Here is a 21,115-nt window from a genome sequence, read left to right as displayed (position 1 = left end):
AATTGTAATATGGTCACGATCCTCATTAGTGAGGGACAAAGAAGAAGATAAAGACCCAGGCTTACACTTAACTGACGTGACGGCTTACCCTAGCAGTGAGTTCCCGGAGCTTCCTGTCCGCGTTCTTGGCGTCCCTCTCCGCCTCCGCGCGGAGCTGCGCGAGCGCGGTGCGCGTGCGCTCGGCGTGCGCTCGCTCGAGCGCTGCACGAGCGCTGGCTGCGTTGGCGACGGCTTCAGCGTGTTCCGCTTTCAGCGCTGATATTTTATCGGAGTGTTGCTGTTCGAGGCGATTCATTGCCTGAAGACAAATCAGATAAAACTTTCACATGTCATGTTCACATGACATGTCTATGTAATATTTTTTAGTTTTATCTCGCTCTAAACCCTCACACCTACCTGCAAATGCTGTTCTTCTTTATCCCTCCTAATCTGCCCTTCCTTTTCCAACAAATCTTTTAACCTGTGCACTTCTAACTTTAATGTTTCTTCTCTTGTTTCTATCTTCTGCAGCTGCAGTGCCAGGGATTGTACTGATCTCTGTTGTTCTGAAGCCAGTCCCCTCAACTGCTGGAGTTCAGCGATATGGGAAGGCGTCGGTGGTGCCGATTTGAGTTGCTCTAGTGATTCTGATAACTGTAAATTAGTCGAATTTAAAATGTTATCTTATATAGATGATCTTAATCAACATAAAAATATTCAAAGTTAATCAAACCACGTGATAATGAGAATACTATTAACATTGTCCGGTCGAGTCACAGTTTCGATTATATTTCAAATTGTTTATTTGGCAGCAAATTGAGGATTAAAATTAAATAGGAAAATAATTGAAAAAATATATTTATACAAATTTATATATTTGCTTCTACACAAGAATTCGTGTACCAAGAGCGGTTCATTTTTTTCTCGTCGTAGATTATCGAATTTGACATAAATATTCCACTTTAAAATGTGGAAATGCTTTTGGCTTTCTTGCCACGTGGTTATGATTTATAAACTAATCTTATACACAGAATTCGTACCTCTTTTTTCTCCTTCTCTGCATCTCTTGCTCTCTTCTCCAACTCTCTCATCTTCCACTCGCAGTCTGCCAGCATCCTTTCCGCCCTCGCCGCAGCTTGTGACCGAGCTGATTCGTGAGCCAGTCGCCATTTTGCTGTATTCTCTTCCGCTGCTTCTAAAGCCTTGAATTTCAGAAATATAAATTTAATTCTTAGTAGAAGACTTCTTTTAAATAAGCTATAATTATGACCTCCTAACTAATATTATAACTGCGATTATTTTATTTTATTTATTTGTTAAGCGTTTGTTAAGCTTTCGGTCGCAGGTTAGGTTTAAGGTTCTGAAATCCTGGATTCTAACCCCAGGTCGTGCCGATAAAAAGTTATTGAGTTTTTCTGTCGAAAGATTCTCAGTAGCAGCCCGAAGATTGGAAGTTGGAAGTGTGTACGGAGTGTAAAGCACGCAAAGCCGGTGGCCCTGTGTCTGATCTCTTTCCAGACGGAATTTTCATCCCATCGGATGATATTGAGGAAATGCAGAGTGCACCAGTGATTGCGCACAAACTGGTATAATATATCCTGCGGAGTTGATTTGCGAAAATTTGACAATTTCCATTGCGATTGGCCGCCGTGGCCGAAATCTATCAGAAAGTGTGAAAGAAAAAAAAACATTATATTAACCATCAAAGGTTTAAAGTTGAAAAAGGACGCTTAAGACCAACTTTTCAAAATTAAAAAAAGTACATTTATTTTCAGTAATATTCGTTGTTTATTCTATTCGACGGAAGCTAATATGATCAACATGTTCAAAATTACATCGAAGGATGACGCATTTCCGTTATCCGGTACATCAAGCTTATACCACGCAAAACTATTATTTATCTGCATCTTAAAATACATTATCAACAAATTTATGAGATTCGAGAGCGCAGTGAGTGGATCGTGTGGCTTATAAACGAAGGTCACGGATTGAAATCTGTACAAGCTGATACTACAAGAACCTACATATTGAATGTTATATAATGTATTTAACTTATTTTATTATTATTTTCGAAGTTCGGGTTGAAGCTGGTCAATATAAGCGAAAATTATAAAAGTTGTTGCCACAAGAAAAGCCATGGCATATATGGGTCGAATCTAGTAAACAATATATGTGTTACAAAAAACGGTGCCATAAAAGTCCGTGGGATATCTGGGTTGAAAGAAAAATTGATCCCACCTCTTTCGCCTTTTGCTCTTGCAGAAGTTTCTCTTGTTCCAACCTCTCCTTGTCCCGCTCCAGCGCCTGGACTTTCGTCTCCAGCTGGGCCCGATGTGTGAGAGCATCTTCTAGTTCTGATCGTAACTGTTTTTTAGCTTCCTCTGAAAAACAATCATTTTTCGGTTATATCTATATATAAGCGAAATACCACTCATAACGAGATCTCCTAAACTATGCCCCCAATTGACGTAGACGCTCACTGAGAACGGATTTTACGCAAATCCTATCCAAAACATATTTTTCTTCTTATCTACCCATGCAAAGCCGGGACGATTGAATTAAACGGGGTAAAAGCAAAGCCAATATAACGAATCTATCTGTTGCTGTAAGACTCGCTTTCTAATATTGTACATATATCAATAATAATAATAATAATAATAATAAAACTTTTTATTTCAGGACTAGCCCATATAGTGTTAGTAAAACATATTTTTTAACTTTACAAATTTTAAAATACAATACAATAATAAAAATAATTACATTTTTTTTTTTAGATAATAATATTTATCAATAACAATTTTAAAATTTAATTTAATTTAAATAGTTTTTTAACATTATATTTAATATTTTATTATTATAATTTAATATAAAATTTTTAATCAAGCAGTTATTTAATTTTAAACAAAAAACCATAAATAAAAATATAAAAATAAAAACAAAGCAATTAATTACAACAATTCTTAAAACTACGTTAGTAATACGTGGGCACGATCCCAGCATCTCCAAAGGGGACTATCCAGCTATCCAGCAGAATAAGACGTGTGTGCCAAGTTTCTTATTGACTCCACATAACAAAGTATTTTAACACTAGTGTTTGTAATTAGCGCGCAATGGGTGATGAATTCATTAAAGCCTTATAGGTTTTGTTATTTTTTTTTATAGTTTAGGTTGGCGGACGAGCATATGGGCCACCTGATGGTAAGTGGTCACCAACGCCCATATACATTAGTTTTGTAAGAAATGTTAACCATCGCTTACATCGCTTACAAAAAAAAGTACAGTAAACAATATGAAACAAACAAACGAAAAACAGCAGTATACAAAATAGATAATTCCTTACCTATTCTCCTCTGTAATTGGTCAGCCAAATCCGCGGAGCATCGTCTTGCTGCAGACAATTCCTCCTCTAGCGACCGACTCCTCTGTCTGACGAGCTCTGACTCTTTGTACGCGGCTGCTAAATCGCATTTTAATTCTGAAAATAAATGTGGAGATTATTGTAAGAAATTGTTCATTATATTTTTGGGACTGGATAAAAATCGTTATGCTTTGTTTTTTATATCGTTGACAGCGAAGACGCATGGGGAGCATTGCTTTCTACTAAGGAGTTTCTGGATTAGAACCTAAAAAAGGCGGTAACCATTACTTACATCGCCAATGCGCCACCAATCTTGGGAACGAAGATGTTATGTCCCTTATGCTGTTAGTCCAGTTACTTATGCCATCTTTTATCGTTTTAATTATTATAACATAATATAGTAATCAAGTTATTTTAGTAGCAAAAGATATGCTAGTGATAACTAATAAGAATGTAACCAAGCCATAAAACGTCGATATATAAAAAAAAAATCAAAAAGGCACAGACGCAAACGTTATACAGAAAGAAAGAAATAAAATAAATGACATTAGTAAGAACTGCCGACTAAGTATATAAAACTATGAAATGATAGGTATTTTTTTTTTAATTTTCAAATTATTATACTATCAAATTGCATATATATATATATATGCTTACATTGCAGACCAGGGACGAGGGCTTTTTTTTTTGTTTCGGATAATCTCCAAGAACATGTTGCCTGTGAATTGTGTATCTTTCTATTACTTCCAGTTAGTTTGATAAGATGACATGTTTTTAGTTTCAAGTAAAATCACAAACAATTTTTAGGATTAATATATGTGTTTGTATTTGAAACGAGGCAATAACAATTAGAAACGTATATCCAAACTAGTTTTTATTAATGACTAGCGGCTTCGTTTGTCTTATAATTAAGAGTTGCTAGATACCTATTTCTAATTCTCTTTGAGCCGGTTGGCGTGGTTGGTAGGTCTTGGGTTCTATTCCAACCCAGGACAGATATTTGTGTGAATAAACATGTCTGTTTGTCCTGAGTCTGGGTGTAATTATCTATATAAGTATGTATTTACAAAAGAAAAGTAGTGTATGTAGTATATCAGTTGTCTGGTTTCCATAGTACGAGCTCTGCTTAGTTTGGGATCAGATGACCGTGTGTGAATAAAGTCCCAGGATATTATTATAAAAATGAAAGATTTGGATAGCTTTCATCCCCTTTATCACTACCTGTGGTGTGAGTGTGTGTAGCTGTAAAATTTTCAAAAATCCTTCCTTAATACTAAGCTACTGCGTAAAAGGGAGCCGATGCAAATTTCCACGATGCTAGCTCCAGTAGTTTGGGCATTGATATATCAATCAGCCAGTCCGTTATTCCTTTGTATATATACATTTTTCACTATATATAATGGGAATATATAAGTAAAATACACATCTTTGTCTCCGGTCGTTCACTGAAATGTCACTATGTACGTTGTACTTCGAGCGTTCGCTTTCGTTTTGCAAAACTAAAAATAAACTCTTTGTTAAGCGCCACGTCTGGGTGATTTAGTGCTTTATTTTGAGGAATCACTCAAGGCTTATTACCGTACTGCATCTTTGTGTCAATACAAAGGGAATTAAGCGAGAAATTCACGTTTTATGAATATTAGTATTTAGAAGACTAGCTGCTTGAGCGTCACGGTAGCATGCGCAAGCGATCACATGGCGCTTCTCGTTAAGGTTAAAGGTACCGCTGATTTTTAGTGGGTATTATTTGTATTATTTAGATCGAGCGATGATATCGATTAGCGATTAATATCTTATAGTATTGCCAGCGTTCAACTTCAAAGCCAAACGATTTTCTCCTAGACAAAACCATTATCATAATCAACTATATATTTCATTTATATGTATTAAATATATTTTTTTTATTTGTATTCTAGTCAGTAGGGTGTAATTACAACATTCTAGTTGCCATAGTTACCAAAAAAGTGTTGTGCCCTGTTGTAGTATATTTATGCCCTGTGATTTACTTCTTAATTTTTAATGATTTATGTAAAAAATCAGCGGTTTGTATATACAGACAATTATTGGGTGTAAAATTGTAAACATAATCTTCTTAGGAAGCCATTGCGTATTGAAATTAATATAAATTTAAATTCAAATGATACTTATCTAAGAAACTGTATCGCTCAACTGAATTAACTTTCTTGGCTCATTGCCAGGGTACAATGAGCCAGTTGAGTAATAGTTGTATTTAAGCTATTTTAGCTCTTATTTCATTTGCTTACAGCTTAAATATCCATGTACTTTTTATCTGTTCGCGTTTACTTTATATAGCTTACTGTACGTCTTTAATACATTTGATTTCGCTTTATATAAAATTGCTTTTAACCTTCAGTGATTGTTGATATATTCATGCGGACATTTATTCATTTGGTGATTTTTGGATTTATTAACTTTAACTAAAAAGCATTTATGTACTTTTCTTCTGTTACAAATACTTATTTTCACAGGCAATGCTATGAATGTAGATTGTACATAAAATACGTCATCAATTAAATGCAATAAAATTTATATAAATACAAATTCTAGGTAAGCTTTTTTGTCATCATTATAAAGTTTCAGCTGGACCAGTAAATTGTATAAGTAATAGATAGTAGCGTTTATTTTATTTATTTTTTGTAATTTTGTATATGAGTCTTGTTACTTGAATAAATAAATTATTATTATTATATTGCATTGAGTGATATTCGTTACTTATTATTGTTCTTTAAACGTGATAAGAAGTATTGGAACAACTCAAATAGTACCTGCGATTTTTTATATAGAGACGATGACCTTTATTGCAGATTTCGATTTATGCACTAATGGTAATTGATTCTTGTTCAGCGAAGATACAAATGGCTAGAGATCTATCGAGCATTTCGTTATGATTTGCTCATATTTAGTATCGATAACGATTACAATTTAAATAAATACGAATCGATTTAGTTTCAGTTAATTAAAGTCCAACATCGCTGCTTTTCCGAGTTCAAATTTGTAAAATTAAAAAAGGGTAATAAATTAAAAAATATTAATAAAAATATAATGAATATTAACTTAATTAATAATTAGATTAATCAAATCGATAGGAATGATTCCAATGTTAGGATTCTTACATTTTCTTCTAAGTCTGTATAACTCAAAATCAGTGAGCAGAATGTTTGCTATTTTTTTTCTCATTTTCTGGGAGACATGACGAATTGAATGGACATGAGCACGTGATAGTAGAGTTTATTTTTTTACAATGCAGAGCTCTGTATATCTACCTCGTAGACTTTCTTTCTTTTACGATATTTTTGACCATCAATCTCAGAGGCAGACGTGAACTAATATAATACCTTTTTACAAATTCAAAGCGCTGCCAATTGACAATGCGTTACCATGGTGGCAGACGCGGTCCTTAAAGTTTCTTATTTATTTATTTATTTAGGATCACCAACAAGGCATACAGTAATAATTATAAATTAAAAGTTTACAAACTAATATGTCTAAGGGTAAAAGTTGCCATATTTATAGGTAACCACGACATGCAAAAGTGACACTAAGCATCTTATGCCAATTATAACTATTGATAATGTTTTGCATAAGAGCAATTTAGTTCGCCTAGCTACACTGTATGTCTTTATAATAATATTTTATGTTATAACTACTTTCTAACGACAATAAAACTGAAATAGTACCTACTAGTAGCGGTAGTAAAAAAGGTTTAAAAATATTGGAAGCTGAACCCTATATATTTTTTTTTTATAGAATAGGAAGGCGGACGAGCATATGGGCCACCTGATGGTAAGAGGTCACCAACGCTCTTAGACATTGGCATTGTAAGAAATGTCAACCATCGCTTACATATCCAATGCGCCACCAACCTTGGGAACTAAGATTTTATGTCCCTTGTGCCTGTAATTACACTGGCTCACTCACCCTTCAAACCGGAACACAACAATATCAAGTATTGCTGTTTTGCGGTAGAATATCTGATGAGTGGGTGGTACCTACCCAGACGAGCTTGCACAAAGCCCTACCACCAGTAAATATATAGTCAAAAACGAAGTAATGTATATATAATGTTTATAATAAACTTTATGATGTAATGTAACGCGTTTTTTTTGCATAAATTAATAAAAAAAATAAAGAAAAGTTATGTTACAGTGCGTTATGTCGCAATGCTCCGCAAGGAGATGTTCTCCTTTTATGAATAATGGTATTCATTCATTGAACATTGGTTCGAAGTGGACACACGTGTCAGAATTTCGTGCGTCACATTTAAAGCATTACAAGAATACACGCATCAAAGTATATCAACATAAGTCGGTTAACACCATTTCACAGGTGAATAATAAAGTTAGTACTTATATTACCGAATAGAACTACAGGTTCTAATCAAATTAGCTATTGAAGTCACTTATGTCACGAAATATGAGATTTTTAAGAAATTGTTGTAACTAAATTTACGCTTAAGCATTGCTCTAAATAATGTTCTTGAAATTATATATTAAAATAATATTATAATTTCTTAATTGATGTAAATCTTATTTATTTATTCAGTTGTGCCAAGATTACGGCCAATTTTATTTATGACGCTATGAGCCAGAAAAATAAAATAACTATTAATTACTACAAGAACCTTTTATGAATAATTTTGATAGGGCTTTGTGCAAGCCCGTCTGGGTAGGTTAGACATTAGACTCATCAGATATTCTACCGCAAAACAGCAGTACTTGTTATTGTTGTGTTCTGGTTTGAAGGGTGAGTGAGCCAGTGTAATAACAGGCACAAGGGAAACAACATCTTAGTTCCCAAGGTTGGTGGCGCATTGGTGATGTAAGCGATGGTTAACATTTCTCACAATGCCAATATCTATGGGCGTTGGTGACCACTTACCATCAGGTGGCCCAGAGATATTAAAAAAAAAATTAAAAACCGAGTAGTTGGTACAGTGTGGTTTTGATCGACGATAGCGAATTCGATCTCCGGCCAAGCATTATTGAATTATTATTCGTTTTTAATATATTTGTGTTAATAATTCATCTCATGCTTGTAGGTGATGGGAAATATTGAAACCAGGAGGATGTGTCGGTTGAAAAATCTGGCACATATGTATCTAGCGCATTAGGTTTTAACCTAGCAGTAGGACATTTTCATTCAGCTTATCGTCCACGGCTGGACGAAAGCCGCCATAGAACGCCAACCATCCCAATCCTGGGCAGCCCTCATTAGGATAGTATTATATCAAGACATTAGCACTTTAGTTTTTAGCTTATGGAGAGGCAAGCCGGCCATTAGCGAACTGAATATTGAAATCATGAGTTGATGAGTGACAGTTTTGTAATTTTATGGAAATGAGCCTCAGTTTCAATTCTTATTTTGTGGAATATTTGAACTTTGTGATTTGGACACAATTAATATGTTGTGTGATAGATAGTTGTAGTTTTTTATATAATAATAATAATAATATCCTGGGACATTTTTCACACACGGCCATCTGATCCCAAATTAAGCTTGTACAAAGCTTGTGCTATGGAATGTTATGTCCCTTGTGCCTGTAATTACACTGGCTCACTCACCCTTCAAACCGGAACACAACAATACCAAGTACTACTGTTTTGCGGTAGAATATCTGATGAGTGGATGGTACCTACCCAGACGAGCTTGCACAAAGCTCTACCAACAGTAAATAGTGAATAGTTGAATAACAAATGCTAAAGACAGATAACAATAATACAGTATTCAATTATAAAGTACTTACGCTCAATCTCCTGGTCCTTAGCTTCTATATCTTTCCTGTAAGAAACGATCAGTTCCCGCGCCCGTTCAGCCTCGTCACACCTCGAGTCCGCCAGCTCAGTCAGCGCGGCCACTTGCGACTGGAACCGGCTCTCTTGAGTCACGAGGTCCTTCCTGAAAGTTATTTAGATTAATTATAGACGAACAAAAAATAGCAAGAATCTATTTTTGTATCTATGTATTTAGCCATTTTTTTTCTTGACTTGACTCGTGTAAGCCCGTCTGGGTATTACGCACTCACCAGATATTCTATTGCCAAACAGCAATAACTATTGTCGCGTTCCGGTTTGAAGGGTGAACCTGTATAACTACAGGCATAAGCGACATAACATCTCAGTTACCAAGGTTGGTGGCTCATTGCCGATGTAAGGAGTTTTTAATATTCAGAGCATTTCAGTTAATATTATATAGATAATATTTATAAAAATCAAACAACGTTAATGTACCCCCGGAAATGGATTCTAGAGCCATTGCATTTTTATTCACACCCTTAAATTTCAATTTAATACACACGCACACACACACACACGCACGCACACGCACACACACGCACGCACGTGCGTGTGTACTTCTCACTTTTATACATTTACTTTTTTTGTTCATGTAAACGGAAGTGGAGGCCTGGTAACGTTTATAACAGTTTCTCTATTGCAAGCACCAATCTTCACATTATTTAGCTCTCGCTCTACCCCAGGGCCGGCACTGAGGCTATATACATGTGCCGTCAGCACGTTGCCTTTTTAGTTGTACTCCATATTTGGCATGACGAAATCATAACAATTTCTTATTAGATTATTATAATACATTAATCAATCAGTCAGCACAGGGTACTCAAACAATTGTGACGTGTCGTAAATAAATATATATTATTCCTCCGGTCTTCGAGTATTGGCTAGCCTCAAACCTGGATCCGTCTCTCAATAATATACGCCTCAGTATCTCAAGATAGCCTATACGCTAAATACATATGTGCAAATGTTTGTCGGATATGCTTATCTATACTAGTATTTTTCACAGTCTCCTTATACATATAAGAAGACTGTGAAAAATACTAAACCAATATAGATAAAACTTATACTAGAATATGAAGTGCGTCTCAGAGATTTTAGTATATAATGTTATTCGTTTCGCAGTTTCATACGCTTTAAGCATAGACTAATGACGTGACAAGCGTTATGTTCCTATATTTAATTAATGTATAAAAATATACAGAGTGGTAAATAATATATGAAGCTACACTTTTGATAATAATAAACGCGTCACAATATAATATATTTTTAGTTATTTTTTACGTTTAATTGAAGGAGAAAATAGTAATTTACGTAATTTCTTGAAAAAACTATTTGAAAATATTTTCAATATAAGCATACTACATGGTTTAAATAAAACAAATTTTATTATGGCATGCCATGTACCTGATAAGAATTATTATTCAGAAGCTAATTGACTTTTTAACATACAAGAAAGGCGAACTTCTATACTTAATTTTATCTCCAATTTCACCCACTCTGGTAAAGAAATTTCAAAAACGCTTTAATAACAGTGTTTTACTCATAAACACCGATTATCTTATTCCTTACTAGCTAGAGTTATGTGCTAGCCCGTCTGGGTAGATATCTAACACTCATTACATATTCAACCAAAAAATACTTATACTTATAACTCCGGTTGAGTGAGACAATTACAAGCACAAGGGACTTAACATCTTACGGCTTTACTTAACGGCGCTTAGCAACTGTTCAGTTTAACCCTGATCTCTTTCTATCATCATTGATTTGACATTAGAAAGAAGGAGACAGCATTAAAAAATCACCCGCAAATTAACGTAAGTATGGCCCTTAGTTCCCAAACTACCACATTGACGATAAAAATGCTTAATATTTCTGACAGTTCCAATGTGTCATACCATTTGCCAGTTTGCCTACCAGCCCTCAAAAAAGATTGTGGTCATGGCCACCTGAATATTAGCCCAATGCGAGTCGGACTACGGATTCTACATTTTAGTCCAATTGCAGTTGTAGTATACTCGTACAAAGAAGTTTAAAAAATGTATGACGTACTCGAGGATCCTTGATTAAGCTTTACCTGTATCTAGGCACTATCGACCCCAGGGTCTAGGGTATAATCGTGCCCAAAAGGATAGATACTGCCTACCTATTTTAAATAAAACAAATACAGAATAGCTCAACAGAACATACCTACGGCGTTCCTGGTATTTATTTTGGTATAATTTCAATCGTTTACATTAAGACTTTCATAGGATATAATTTAATCTAAATCACGTTCTAGGAATAGGTTTAGTAAACACAAGTGGAAACAGACACACATACCGATCGGTTTAACGATAAATACATTTTTTATTTAGGTTGCCTAAACTGATATATTTTATTGATACGCGAAATAGATTTCGCTAAATATTATTTACAGCCGACATATACAATTAGGATGCTTTTTAATGTGAAAGTATCGAATTATTATTTAAATATATATACATAAGCTATGAGACCGTAGATTACCATTTGCGAGGCATCGTAAAGATCTGCACCCGTACGTTTTTTATGTATCTAAGACACGTACGAAACGATTTGCTTCCTCGTTTCTGATACGCATCACTAAGATCTGAAATACCCTCCCGACCTCCGTTTTTCCCACCACCTACAATATGGGTACCTTCAAGTCTAGAGTGAATAGGCATCTTCTAGGCAAGCGCGCTCCATCTTAGACTGTATCATCACTTTCCATCAAGTGTGATAACAGTCAAGCGCTAGCTTACATATTAAAAAAAAAGAGACCTGGCAGACGTCGTCCTGCCAGATATTACCTGTCAGGTCCAATTGTATTTTGAAACCATCCAGGAACCCATTGAAATATACACACAAAATTTCATCCAAATCGGTCCAGCCGTTTAAGAGGAGAGAGAGATATTAATATATGTTTCAGGGAGGTTAGTCATTTGCACAGGAGAAATTAAAGTGCGCAAGTGTGTTCGTAAACACAGAGGAACTCTATCACTCTTAACGTAAGTAAAAAAAAAATCCTAAATCATGCTAATAATATGAGCGCGAAAGTTTGTTTAGATGGATATTTGTTAATCTTGCACAACTAACTACTCAACAAATTTTGATGAAATTACTAATGGAGATAGCATAATACGCAGACTTGACATATAGGCAACCAAACATCCCCCCCGTGTAAGGGTACACGCTGGTGAAGAATGCGAAAGTAAGTTTGTTTGTTATTGGTGGTACTACCACTGGTCAGAGATATTGACACTGTAAGAAATATTAGGCACCCCTTATTTTATCAATACGCCACCTTTTAAACTATGTTATGACCTAAGTAAATGTAGGTACACTGGCTCAGTCATCATTTAAACCGAAAAACAACAATAATAAATGTTTGGTGGTAGAATATATGATAAGTGGTATCTAAACCATCGGGCTTGCGCATAGCCCTACCACTAATTGAACCAAAAATAATCGTTGCCGAAATCAATCGTTTTACTTTAAATTTTGAAGGCACGAGGCCCCCAACAACGAGTCACAGGCTTACCGCCAAAGACCCCTGCGCTCTTACGTATTGCTTAGGTAATCTATAATTGTTCAGCTCACTGTCAAATCACTTATAGAATTATCAAAACAATCTATTCGAGTACAATGAAATATTATCTTTAGTTAGCGTTGCACTATTTCTCTGACCTAGTTCCAAGTGCTAAATTCGTGTGAATTCCGTTCTGAATTCAGGTTAATTTCGATTATATTAAGCAGTACAGTAATAGCCCGTTAAAATCCTACTGCTGGGCCACAACCATCTTCTATTGAAGGTAAGGTTATGTCGATAATTGCAAGTGGTATAAGAATGTTTGCTCAAATCATCAGACACGAGATATTTTTTTTATTTAATGCAAAATTATAATGATTTCAGGGATATACATAGAAAGCTTTCAAGGATATATATATAATCCATTTATCACGTGATCTCCTAATCTACCCGCCCGATTGAATTGAGATTTGTCACAGTTACTCCTTCCCCGACGTAGACGCTCATTAAAAACGGATTTTTCTCAAATCCTTATACATACATTTTTATTCTTATCTACCCGTGCGAAGCCGAAACGCTTAGCTAGTATATACTGTATATATATATATATATATATATATACTTTTTAGATGCTTTTTCCGGATTTGAATCGACGTGCGCAACGAAGCACGGAGTTGTAACTACCAACGTCCCGTCGTCGGGAAAAGACTCTTTTATTGGTTCAACCCAGAATTCCTACTGTCTGAGTAGGAATAATAGATTGATGGTAGTATTTATTACCATCAATCGTATAACCTAGCTTTCAGACTAACCTAGCATTTACATTTTTATATTGGGAATAGCAGTTTTTTCTGCTATTTCGAAATGAGTCACACGAGTTTTATCCAGTAGTTTTCTACGCCTGGCCGTCTGCCATGCGTGATTATTTGTAAATAAATATTATAGGCGGAGGATTATTTACATTATATTAATTCCGTTGTTTCATGAACGGGAACACGTTTCAGAAAACCTTGAAGTATGTACAAATAATACAACAAATTGTAATGTTTGCTTATAAAAAAAAATTTGCACTCAACGGTACTTTTTCTATACCGATGAGTTCTAAGAGTAGAAGACTTGTCCGCCATGAACGTGAACTGAGCAAGATGTTCCACTTCCAAGGGAAGGACAGCTATGCCATGTGCCATTACTATTGAGGAGCCTAGCCAGTGCTGAGCGCAGTTCTCAGTACTCCGACATGCAAAGACCATGGATGCTAGATACTAAAACATTTTCACCACAGTTTTCTCAACAAAAGAATATTAATTAGTATCTTACTAATAAGTTCTTTGTGATTAGTCATGATTACAAGCGCCCTGACAATATATATATTTTATAGAATAGGAAGGTGGACGAGCATATGGGCCACCTGATGGTAAGTGGTATCAACGCCCATAGACATTGACATTGTAAGAAATTTAACAATCGCTTACATCACCAATGCGCCACCAACCTTGGAAATTAAGATGTTATGTCCCTTATGCCTGTAATTACACTGGCTCTCTCACCCTTCAAACCGGAACACAACAATTACAAGTACTGCTGGTTTGCGGTAGAATATCTGATGAGTGGGTAGTACCTACCCAGACGAGATAGCACAAAGCCCTACCACCAGCGCCATCTAAATTTGATACATTTTTAGAAACATTTTTTAAACAACGATTCTTCATTTTACAATACACATAGTTTAATGTCAATTTAATTCGTCCTTAAATAACGATACAATAGTACATGAAATTAATATTTTTATTATGTATAAGTCAATCAGAATTTAGAAGTTATTATTTTAAAATATCGTTTCTCGACGTTTGTTTTTAATTTACTGCGATTATTTCCGGTCTCATTCAGTTATTTCAGAACGAATTTTCATAATATATGTAGTATGCAAGTGTAGGTATCTACGTAACAAGTTATCTCATATGGGTTGACGTCTAAAGCCGGTGTCTATAATCAAAAATTCGATACCGTGTGTTTAACCGTAATATATATATTACTTATATACTTTATTTACATAAGAATTATTCACATAAAAGCCTTAAATATATAGATTTGAAAATAGCTGCTGTACAAATTATGACCGCTTGGAATGGTGGCAAGAATGCTAGCAGCATTTCCCCTTTGAATCGCTAAATGTTGCGTTCAATTTAATCTTAATCATTAATGAAACAGAAATTACACATTAATAAGCGATACCGTTACGTATGTACGTATTTAAAAACAAATCTATAAATGCGTAATTATTATAATAATATTTAAGCGTTTCTTATTTTTATATGGAAATAACTTTGGATAATCTATTATAGGAACTGGAAGAATAATAAATAATTAATAATATATAGAACATTATATTATAAGTTCCTAGTGAGTAAGATTTGACTCTATATATATTGAAATTGCTTCAATGATAGTACTCCCTCGAAAAATGCTCGAGATTGATTCTCTCACGCACACAGTCATAGACACACACCACACACAGTTATACACTCAAACACATATTCTTGTTGATATTTAACTATATAATCTAATATTGTTATAGAAAGTCTTAAAGAGAAATAATATTGTACATAATCATTTCGTTGGTCGCTCACAATGGGCCTCATAAGAAGGCTCAAGGTCACTCAAAGGGCAATGGAGAGGGCTATGCTCGGAGTTTCTCTGCGAGATCGAATCAGAAATGATGAAATCCGCAGGCGAACCAAAGTAACCGACATAGCCCGAAGAATTGCTAAATTGAAGTGGCAGTGGGCGGGGCACATTGCTCGCAATCCGACGGCCTCTGGGTCAGAAAGGTTCTCGAGTGGCGACCACGAACCGGAAGACGCAGCGTGGGCAGGCCCCCTACAAGGTGGACCGACGACTTAGAACGAGTCGCGGGAAGCCGTTGGATGCGGGCAGCGAAAGATCGGCTAACGTGGAAATCCTTGGGGGAGGCCTTTGTCCAGCAGTGGACGTCTTTCGGCTGATATGATGATGATGATGATGATTTTGTTACACACAAAATGGGGGACTATTACTCCTAAATAGAGATTATTTTCTAACCTAGCGAGGAGTACTACACCCTTGGATTGGAACTAAATTGAATGGTATAAACCAAATTTTACTTTTTTACAATGTTCAGTATCTCAATCGATCCATTATGAATATAAATATATTATTATTATTATTGTCGTTAACGTTAGAGCACTAAATATTCATGTGCTTGTGTTTATTCAGCTTGTGCTCAACGAAACCTACATGTGTCAGATAAAAATTTGTCACGCGTATCCATCAACGAGAGACCTGAGCCAAGCGAGTGGCACCAACTGATACATTAACTGACTGTATAGCAATAGAAAGAGAAAGAGCTACTTGTCTGCCAATCTGTCAGTTTGCTGTATGAATGTAATGACGAAAGCGAAGACAGATTTATTTAACTAAACGCACCTTTATCTCCGTCACAATGTAACAGATACAATAATATTCACAGATAACACTAAATATTATTGATTGACATTGACAATTAATTGACATGTAATAAAATTCAATTTTAAATAAAGATATTTTAATTTGACGAAGGAACAAATTTCGCAGCCTAAATAATTTGATAATAAGTTATAATTATGATTTCTAGTGTAATATTAGACGTCAGTCGTGTAGATTATGTTTATGGTTACAAATAAGACATGATTCAAGAAGCTAGTGCGTCAATCTTTCACCTTGAAAACTTCTGATCGCGTGTTGAAAGCTCTGTTTGGACGGATTTGCCGAAGTCATTATTCTAAGAGACAATATGACTCAGTGATTAAAATATGCGCAGGTTCATTTCCACGCGAATTTTAATACTTACTTTATTAATTAATATTATTTGTCTGGAATATAATGTCAGTTTTACGTTATCGTAAAATATTGCGATAATCCTGCCCATGTCTTATGGAATCTACCAAATGAGCACAGAAAATAAAAATGTAGTATTGCAAATACAATCAATCGAATAAAAAGAACTATTTATTACTTAATAATTGCAATTTTTTTATTTCGATCTTTGCATATTTATCTCTATTTAAAAAAAAAACTAAACAACACACACAGAGTTTGATACCTTTTGCGCTAAAAGCATTACACTTAATATTAAAGAAATTTCATTACAAAGTCAAAATACAACGCGTTCTAAAACGTTCGTTTGACAGTTCATTGTTTACACTTTGTTAAATTGCCTCTGTACATAGTACATACATGTATAAATAGTTCATTACAATGGCGTACAAAGTGTAAACAAACAAAATATCAAACTGGCCACTCTTTTTGATTTAAAAAATGATAAATATTTGGTTTTCCTGCTTCGATTTGAATATTTCAATAAATACATGTTTTTATATTTCATAATTTTTAACGTCAATAATCATTTGTTTTTTTAATCAGGCTGTATGGTGCAATACCTTTTCAATTTCGAATTTTAAAGAACATCATCGTACATTATAAAAAAGTTTGAAATTAAATACTGAGTTTTCATCATTTTGACTTTTACGTAATTGCTTCATAAAATATACCCTGTTATTTTGACGTCCGCGTGTTTTTCGTTAATATCTGCATAAATAGATTATACAAGAGACGTATATATACGTGGACTTGAAAACTTTCTTCTAGTTGAAACGATAAGTTACTTGTTATATACACAGCTCCGGATTCATGCGTACAAGATACCGAGCTACGAGCCTAGCTAGGACCCAGCTGAAAATAACACAATTTTATCTTACTGCTTCGGAGTGGAGGGAGAAAATGTCAAAGTGCCTAAGGCCCTGGATCTGTAAGCCCGGTCCTGTATACATTGTTGTTTAAAAGTAAATTAAAACAATATTGGCTTATAATATCAAAGGTGACATAAAACAAAAAAAATGTGTTTAACTAATTGATTAAATTGATATCTATTAACTTACGTTTCTGCTGCATTATCTACTTCTGCATCTACGATATCGACTTCGCTCTCTTCTTCTATTTCTTCAGCAATCTCCTCAATTTCTTCCTCCGATTCACTGTCTTCACTCTCTGCGATACTCTTAACATCACTGGTTTCATCACTCGATTCATTCTTATCACCTTCTATGAATCCACTATCACTGTTGTCACTTGTTATTCGTCTCAAGTCATCAACGCACTCAACTTTTATAATCGGTTCATTTTGATTAACATTAATAACTGTTTTATTATCGTTTTTAGAAACAACATAACCACCTAGAAGTTCATCGTTATCTGGTAAGTCTTCTAGATAGTCAGCTTCTTCAGAAGTAAGAGATTCGAATGATGAATCTACTTCTTCATCCGTTTGTTGTTCACCATCGTCGAAGATTATGTGCTTTCTGAATGTAACGCGCTTTTTACCGTTGTCAGAACGATCGTCGTCCGAACAACCTTCGTTGTCCGAGCGCGGCGGTTTCAAATTCGACTTCCTAGTTGCAGGCGATTCTGAACTCTCTTTGTCGTTTTTCGCATCATCATCTTTGTTCTCGTCCTGTATCAATTTCTCCAGCTCACCTTTAAGGTTATTTTTGTATGTATCGATGGACTTTTTCTCAACTGTTTCATAAACTGGCGCTTCCTTAACGAGCCTACTGTCCGTGGTTCCCATTTGTTTCTCATTTAATTTGTCGATGGTACAATCGATGCTTTTAGCGATCTCGCGCAGTAATGCTTCCGCATGTCGTTTGTCTTCCAAGTCTGGCTCGTTCGACACGTAAACTAACGACACGTGTTGTTGTTTAGGCTCGGGTTTTGCGTATTTTTGCAACACGAGTGCTTTAACGAAGTCGGCCGGATCGTCAGACGGTTGGGGCGCGTCTCGATTATTTTCGGCGGGCGTAGGCGTCGCGTCGCTGCATCGTTTCGTATCGTTCTCGATTTTGTAGTCCCGTTTTCTTTTGTTCCTTTTCCGTTTGCCCGCCATTATTTGTAATATGGCGCTGACACCGGTCTTTTGATTGTAATCGGTTTCCGGTATCAAGAGGTTAACTACATCTTTGCGTTGAACCGATTTTTCGTTCGTTACGTCATTGTCATTTCGCGGCGCGCGAGCTTCGACTGAGGATGGTTTGCTGTCGCTCGGCTGTCTCCGTGAGGTCTCGGGCGACGGTTCGGCCTTCCCGCCTTTTCTTTTAAAGAAGTTGAACATGGCGCGCTGTCAAATTCGAAATACGTTCGGAAATTGTAACCAGCGCCGCAAGTTTATAAATAATGCGAGAAAATTCGCTTCTACGTTATTTATTTACGTTGTTTTCAGATTTTAAAAAAGTTTGCGATGTTTTGCGTGTCGATTGTGATTTAGTGTTTAGCTGTGACTAATGTTGCGATAAGGTTTTTGTTATTCTTTCATAAAATAAAAATATATTTACGATAGTAACTTTAATGAGTGAGCGGAACGAATGTGTAACGTAGGTCATATTTTTTTAGTAACGTTTTATTGTACTGGGAGAAAGAATGACATCTTAAGCAAAACATTTCCTTTGGCAAATAAATAAAATTTAAACTTGCGTTAAAATAGCTTAAAGTATTTGTTTATTTTTGATCTTCAATAGTTCTTTATTATTTCTCATTATTTTTATTTTTTTAAAGTATTAAAGCCCTAAAAATGCTATTGAACAATTCATGACCGCGTGGAATGGTGGCAAGAACGCTAGCAGCATCCTCGATCCTCCAACGATCCTCTGCGCGAAAAATTAACCGGCCTCCCATCGCCAAGAGAGGCAACAAGATGATGTGTTATATTTTCAACGAAAGTATTTGCATTATTACTTATTTATATATAATTGTATATGATTGTTATATATATATATGTCAAGTATAATTATTCTGAATTAGGTAATTTAACATTAAATTGAATCTTAAATGACACATAAGTTCTTGTTAAAATGTACTTGATTATAGTATTATATATTTTTTGGATGATTTTTTTGATTGAGAAATAATCTTATTATATGATAATTACTTTAAATATTAGCTATATAAAATATACATCAATCTTATTGCGTTTTTGAGATCAAAAACAAAGTCGTAAAAAATATGTTGAGACGTCCATTAAAGCCGTCGTATCGTGTTTTACTACTGTGCGGTATAAATGTATTTTTTTTATTTCATGCTGGCCGTATAGACTAAAGTATTAAAAAAAAAAACGTATTAAAATTTGATGCTCTAAGTTTTTCATATCTATTCCATTATGCATTTTGCGGTTGATTAGTTAAATGTTGTGTCTTCTTATTTTGATTGTCATATCAATAATGAAAGAAAGTGTGAAATATCTGTTGTTTATTGTTTACACAATGCTCTATCTCTGTCAAACTATTTTTGTAACAAATGAGTGAAACAGAGTAACTAAAGACGCAATATATTCCGATTTTCGATTATTCATCTGTACGTCTTAATAATATTATACGTGTGTGTGATACATACAAATAAAAAAAAAAAAAAAAACAAAAATATTCCCGCGCATTTCAGCCGCCATTGCATTTGACGTGTTGATGGATGCGTTCGTGTTAATGCACTTTTGAAAATAAAATACACTGAGTATTTTAGTAATGATTTATGAGTGAGAGAGTTCAAAATTTGTGTAAAATGTGTCTGAAAATAGCCACTGAATACCAAAAATTGATTTCGTTGTTATTTTTGTTTTAAGAATTTTTGAGTCTCAAGTGTTAGTCAAGCTAAAGTATTAAAATTGAATTAGTATTTTTAGTATAAATATCGTTAATTTCTAATTTTAATAAAATAACATTTTATATTCGTTATTACAGTTACTCTCCTGTGCCTAATTAAAAATAAAATTAAAAAGAAATTAATACAAAAAATAAAAATTATCTATAGTAAGCTTTTATGTACAGAATTTTATATCTATTCTAAAGACGGAGGAGCAGTCTTCTAACGCAACCTTAGGACATGCATATCCTAAAATGTATTGTAGTCGGAATTGTTTAATATCTAATTAAGCTTGCAAGATTCTTAAAATAATCTAAATAATTATAAGATTATTTAAAGATATTAAAATCTCTATTCCCTAACTCTCATAATCCGATGGGACGGCAATCCGACATGACTGGAAAGCGTTCTGGCGCAGGACCAACGGCTTCACGTGCTTTCCGAGGTACGGGAGTGTACACACTTCCAACTTCCACAATCCGGGCTGCCACTGAGGATTTTCGACAGAAAAACTCAATAACTTTTTATTGGCCCGACCTGGGATTTGATCATCTGATGGCATCTAGCCACTAAACCAACGAGTCAGTCGAGCAGAAAAAAAAAATATATATATATACTATAACTAAAAAATATATACTTATACAACGCGGAAATGCGGCCTGCATTATGGGCAGCTTTGCATCGGGTGGGAATCGGGATCTATTTTAAAATTTGACTAAAATAATAAAAATTAATAAT

The 21,115-nt window shown here is 34.8% G+C and overlaps 1 protein-coding gene across 3 annotated transcripts in view; it reads right to left on the bottom strand.

Moving 5' to 3' along the window:
• The window catches only part of LOC126779447 (calponin homology domain-containing protein DDB_G0272472-like), a 41,195-nt gene that overhangs the window by 11,935 nt on the left and 8,145 nt on the right, over positions 1-21,115 (bottom strand). The window contains exons 1-7 of one of the 3 annotated variants that reach the window (XR_007670354.1): positions 17,632-18,926; positions 9,102-9,253; positions 3,320-3,454; positions 2,218-2,360; positions 1,020-1,181; positions 397-633; positions 89-298 (exon numbers count right to left, since the gene is read on the bottom strand). Coding sequence is in view for 2 of the 3 variants with exons in the window: in XM_050503412.1 (XP_050359369.1) it covers positions 89-298; positions 397-633; positions 1,020-1,181; positions 2,218-2,360; positions 3,320-3,454; positions 9,102-9,253; positions 17,632-18,860 (2,268 nt within the window). In the remaining variant the exon portion in view is untranslated. Of the gene's footprint in view, positions 1-88; positions 299-396; positions 634-1,019; positions 1,182-2,217; positions 2,361-3,319; positions 3,455-9,101; positions 9,254-17,631; positions 18,942-21,115 lie in introns of those variants that run through there. The other 2 variants (XM_050503412.1, XM_050503413.1) reach the window with 2 other exon arrangements.

Source organism: Nymphalis io, chromosome 29 (genome assembly GCF_905147045.1).
Source record: "Nymphalis io chromosome 29, ilAglIoxx1.1, whole genome shotgun sequence".
In the NCBI taxonomy this organism is placed as follows: Eukaryota; Metazoa; Arthropoda; class Insecta; order Lepidoptera; family Nymphalidae; genus Nymphalis; species Nymphalis io.
This window is presented reverse-complemented; position numbering and strand designations above follow the sequence as displayed.